Genomic DNA, 6,000 nt, shown 5'->3' on the forward strand with positions numbered 1-6,000 from the left:
AAAAACCAGACCTAAAAAGGCCAGAAAACCCATTAAGTGTTTTAACAAACTATCATGTACAAACATACAAATGCAATAGATATTAAATTCAAATGCTAGTATTGGATTTCTAATAATTAAACTAAACATTTCAATCAGGTTAAATTAACCATAATTTAAATAAACAAAAAGAATATCAATCATATTTCAAACTAATCAATTTAAAGTTCAAGTTGAAATCAAAGTTCACTTTCAAAATATCAATCAAGGAAAAGAAAATGAGCTCAAATACTCAAGCAGAGTGGGGAAAAGAAAAAATAAATAAAACATACTGCGCAATATCAACTTAAATGTAGCTGCATCCTATTTTAATCATATCAATACAAAAAGTGCCAGAACAAGAACAACACCAGCGATTAGGTTACCTTAGTGAAGAGAGTGGGGCGCATTAGACCACAATCAGCTGTGGCCATCCAGGTGACCCCAGGTAACAAACGCCAGTTCTGATAAAACGACGCTCCAATGAGCAATCGAGCAGAAATTTAATGCTAAACCAATACAGCAATACAAACAAACTCACCAATAGATCAAATTAGTGATGGGCCATCTGAATCCAGGCTTCGAGGCTGGTACCGAGTAAAAAGGGGGCGAATCCGATGAAGCTCCGCTTCGAGGCTTGTGTCGTCTTGCTGAAAACCACGTGACTGGCAACAAACGAGGCCTCGCATTTCCTGGGTCACGTGACTGCTTCATTTTGCGTGTCGGTTTTCAAAATAAAAGCGCGATGAGCCGCGCTGCATTATGGGTTGTTGTCCTTTTGGTCTCGCATCAGAGGAGAATATTTGTCTTCAGTGGCCAAAATAAAATGAACATTGACCGACATATTTGATGTGTATTGATGATGGCACTCATCAAAATGTAATGTCTGTTACTGGTTTTCTCAATTGTAGATTATGTTGTTTTATGACTTTATATTTTTGTGATTTTATGAACTGCATTGTTGCTTAAATGTGCTACAGAAGTAAACTTGATTAATTGTCTGAAATGGAGCCAGTAAGAGGAAAATCTCTGACATCTGGGAATACTTTGAGATTATCCTCACAATAAAATTCTTCTTAGATAATAATTAACCCTCCATCCCAATTTCTCACCTTCTGCAAAGTTCCACTATTTGTAGTCTAATTAGCAAAGATATATCAGTCTTTCACAGGGGAAACAGATTTAATGATGTTGCAGAACTAAAATTCAACATCTAGCCAAATATAAGGGATCAGAGCCAATTAGAAATCCAAGAAAAAGCAAACGCTCCAACAGGCACTGCACTCCCAAGACACTGAAACATAAAATGTCTTTATTGTCAAATCTGACCTAAAAGAAAACCCAACACAACCACTGACGTTCAACATAAACCAGGATTAGATTGGCTACAAATCATTTTAATAATTAAAACATATGACAATTAAATATGGTTTCATTGATTCTCCTGTTGCTAAATATGAGTTTGATGAAAACATTGTGACAATATTTACTATTTAGTAATTTTTGGAAGTATGATCCAACTGAGTGACAAAGCTGTTAGTTTCACCAGCAGATGTCACTAGTGAGTCCTGAATGGAGCATCGAGTAATGAACCTTTTTGCAAAGCAAAGGGCTGGAAAGGTTCACTGCTTCATGAGGCTTCATTTGCCCATCACTAAGTGGATGCAAAGATTTTGATGAATTTGCCAGGATGAACTGTTAGGAAGACGCCAAACATCCAGCCACAATCACAGTGGAACAGGTGCTGAAGTTCAAACTGGGCTTTAAATAAGTTGGCAAGTTTGGGGCAAAACAGGAAGTGAGCCCGCAAAAATAAAAGTCTTGACTAATTGCGGGTTACAGGTACAAAGAACACTGCAGGAAATACTTACATCAAACCAACTTCATATATATAAAATCAGAACCAAACAAACTGAGAAACACCTGAAGGAGATCATTCACACGCCAGGCAGATTTAAATTAAAAGTGACGTCCTTTAAGTCGCCAAGTGTCCTTCTGACAGGTGATAAAAATCTTTAAAAATAACAATCCATCACCCTAATTGTCAGAAGGAGAGAAGGAGAAGTGGTGAAACCTTTTCCTGGTGGCTTTGAATTGGCACATAGGGGAAAGTTTCTGGGGTAGAAAACATGAAAAATTATTCATTATAATTACCAAAACTGGAAAGTTCTGGAATGGGGAGGAGGCAAAGTGACCAATACTTGGAAACAGCAAAAATGTCCAAGATCTGTCGCCTTTTATCAACACAATGAACATTTGCAGCTACCAGAAATTTAAAGTTGACCTATATTTAACTCATACAGAAAATAGCAGAAATGTATGGGGAATATTTTCCCAATACATAAATCTATACAATATTTAAGGAATTGCGTTAAAATGTCTTCAAATTTGTTATGGTGACTTATAACTATGTTATTAATTATGGCAGTTATTAATATTCTCATTTCACATACTACCTTTAATTGATGTGTTTTGTTCATTCTTTGAACTGTAAATGTTTTGTTAGTTATTCTCAATCCAATATTTCATTTTCCAGAGCATGTTGAAGTAAACATATACTGATGTGACTAGTGTTGTTTAAGTTAACATCTCACATTTAAATACATAATTTGGCTGTTACTTTAAGTGATAATTCAACATAAAGGTATAAGGGAAAGACGTTAAAAACATCTTAGTTATTTTTCTTAGCTAAAACATCTAGTTTAAAGGAAAACTATTATGCAAAATGTGAGTATAAACTGCTCCTAAATACCACCCAGACATTTTTAAATGTAGTTGATGTTTTGTTGTTTCAAAATCCTCCCGATTTTTAAGTCACTACCTACAATTACTGTGCCGTTACCTAGCAACCACAGCCAAGCCCATCCCGTTACTTAGCAACCCAAGTGCTCAGTTGGTTTTACTGCTGTATGCGCTTGTACAATGGCTGCTGGAAAAGACGAGTGTTTTGTTGTTGACTTATTATTTCGAAAACTACTTCCTACATTCTAGTTGGTTGTGCAGGAGGCTACACTTCTGCTTTTCAAAGTTCAGGTTTCATGTTCAAGTTTGCTTCCATGGGACATTTCAGCATGAAGGGAGTCCAAAGCGCTTTACAATCAAATGTATACGGTTGTATAACTGCAAAACTGTTTGCAATCATTTTCAAATATGAGTGTAAATATGGAGTCGGGGGCGTGGCCAGCAGCAGCTTAGATGGATTAGAGTGACAAGAGGCCCGAAAACAACTCTGAAAGGAGCTCAAAATAGGGAGAACTAAGGGAGAACTAAAATATCATTATCTGAACATTATTTTAAGCAAAAAATAAAAATTAAGAAGCATAACAGGTCTAATAGGTCAGCTTTAACATTTGAAAACATTGACAGCTTTTATGTCATTACATAGGCATTTCTGCCAATGCGAAATGCAACATACTAAATCCTGCTTTATAATACATTTCATCAAGTTAGTATGCTTAATAAATAAATGATGCAGTCTGCCGTTTGCTCAGACAGACTGAGAAGGTCAGAGATGACTCACCGCCAGCAGCATTTACTCACCTGCACTTTCACTTCCAGGCTCGGCGATCCTGTGTGCTTTCCCAGATTCAATGCATACTCAATCACCTCCTGACTAAAACAATCTTCTCCAAAGAGAGCCAGGGCCCAGGCCGGGCTGAAGCTGAGGCCTGTGCAGCCTGTCGTGGACGTGGGCGAAAGGAGCCGCTCCGACACCAGAGAGTCGCTGTCCTCCATGTCCTCCGAGTGGTCAGGACTCATCTGCTCATCGTGGGCTCCCATCAGATCTTCCTCTCTCCCTGACACAAACTCGGCTTCAGAGGGGCTTTCATCGCTGCCACCCGCTGAATGACCTCCTGCTTCCATAACCCCAGACTCTGAACTGTTTGCCTTCACACCTCGAATGGTAAACAGGCCAAAAAAACCAACAGCAGAGAAAGAGAGATGGGAGAGGAGAGAAGAAGAGGAGAGGGGGTCAGAATCACATGGAAAGCAACAAGTCTGACTGGACTTGTGCAACAACCACACAGAAAGAGACCCCAGAGTGGTGCTGGGGGTATTTGTTGCTAACCCTGTCATGGCTGCACAATGTACCTACTGTTTGCAAAAATGACTTTTCAGGCAATTCAACCTCGAGCGCTATCACTAACGTTTTTGTTCCACATACCTTTTATAGAGCTTGTTTGTAGCCAAGATTGTCTGGCATATTTTAACAGGAAAGAAACTACAGCAGAGTTCCTGAATGTGACTGGCCAGGAATGAGTTCCAGAAAGAAACAAACTCTGGAGCTTTCTGGAGCGGCTTGGACGCTTATGAATGTGTGCAAAGCTGAAGAACAGCTTGATATTGTCAGTCAGTAGATTTAAAAAGAGACATTTCCCAACACATCACAGAAACGTTTCAAATCTAAAAGATTCTTTTCTGCACATATAAATCCTATAAAAACCTTAAAAACCTCAAGACAAATACATGAATAGATCAAAATGAAACATGTTTCAGGACTTTTGTTAAACTATAGGAAGCTTAGTTTTAATCATCAAGGCACTCAAAGAACCGGCAGAACCAAATTATAATTTGTCTGATATATTTTTATAAATGATCTGCACAGGCGATGGTAGCAAAACCAGCATGAATACAGAAAACCAGTGAATAAATCAGACCTGTGGCTCTTTAACTATATACTACATTTAAATAACTTTAAAGAATGAAGTATGGCTGTTTTCATTATTTGTGTTGACCCTGATAAAAGAAACATTACAAAACATTTTGGTCTTTTAATAAAGTTGGTTTCTTTGTACTTCAAGTGTTGCTGAAATTCTCACAATGACCAATTATCGTCATTTTCCATGTAACTTGAAACTTGCGTTTTCTGTAGCAAGTTGCCATTGTTGATCTTTTTAAGTATTAGGCTGCACATTTTAAGTTGTTTTTCTAAATAAAATGAATTGTTTGTGCCTTGCGTCCAGATGGAACCGGCATTTAACCGGTTCCATCTGGTTAAAAGGAAAAAACAGGATCCAGAGTGAAAAATTCAAATGCTTATGGCAGCAAAAAACTCACATTTGAGAAAATACTGACATATTAGGTCAATCTCTAGTCTGACCTATAAATGCATCAAATGCATCACACATAACAACAGTGGATGACATGTTTGTTTTATAGTTTTCAGTTGTATATTCCAATGTGACAGCCCTTTCTATATTCTGCAGTTTCTTATCTCAAAAAGTGAAACTACTGCCAACATATACGATGCTGGATGCATTGAGATTCACAAACCAGCAGATAACACAACAAGATATGTCTATTTTGCAATTAAATATGTATTATAATATGTCAGTGACTAATTTGCAAATTATATATCCTCACAAATGTATCCAAAATTAAACTGTCCAGTCAGAAACCTGCATTCAAATCCAACTCAGTTCCATAAGTGTGCACAGGTGAGTTTCCTACCTTGACCTATCCAAAACCGATTTTTCTCCAATCTTATTTCAGCACCCTCCAGCACCGTCTCATCTTCCCCACAGCAAGATGTCGCCTCGCTTCCCTCCCATATCCCAACAGCAACGGGACGAGAAGCATGAATGTTTCCATTCAGATCGAGACAGCTGTGCAGGCAAACTTGTGTCTTCCCTCTGCAGGCAGCGGTGGTGAAGGGTGGAGTGACGGCTGCCCTCCTCACAGCCGGAGATGGAGACTGCTCATTATGATCTCTGCATGGGGCGCTTCAGGAGACACAAAACATACGGTGCACTCAAAGATGTTGGAAATGAGGGAATTAATTAACATTAATCACTGAAATAATAATAATGATAATCAGTTAATCAGTACAATACTGAGCTGAAACAACAAATCAAAGACGACAGCCAACAAATCTCACTACGACTGCTCTAGCTTGTCAAAATCATCCAGATCCATTCTTATTCACATTTTATATGGACAGAGTAATAAATAGATAAAACTCTCCTCTGATTCGCTCAGAAA

The 6,000-nt window shown here is 38.1% G+C and overlaps 1 protein-coding gene across 1 annotated transcript in view; it reads right to left on the reverse strand.

The window, feature by feature from the left end:
• Window positions 1–6,000, reverse strand: part of kndc1 (kinase non-catalytic C-lobe domain containing 1) — a 45,171-nt gene that overhangs the window by 14,315 nt on the left and 24,856 nt on the right. The window contains exons 16-17 of the mRNA XM_017308827.1: window positions 5,470–5,741; window positions 3,559–3,914 (exon numbers count right to left, since the gene is read on the reverse strand). Coding sequence (XP_017164316.1) covers window positions 3,559–3,914; window positions 5,470–5,741 — 628 coding nt within the window. The remainder of the gene's footprint in view (window positions 1–3,558; window positions 3,915–5,469; window positions 5,742–6,000) is intronic.

This window comes from Poecilia reticulata, linkage group LG15, assembly GCF_000633615.1.
Source record: "Poecilia reticulata strain Guanapo linkage group LG15, Guppy_female_1.0+MT, whole genome shotgun sequence".
Classification (NCBI taxonomy): domain Eukaryota; kingdom Metazoa; phylum Chordata; class Actinopteri; order Cyprinodontiformes; family Poeciliidae; genus Poecilia; species Poecilia reticulata.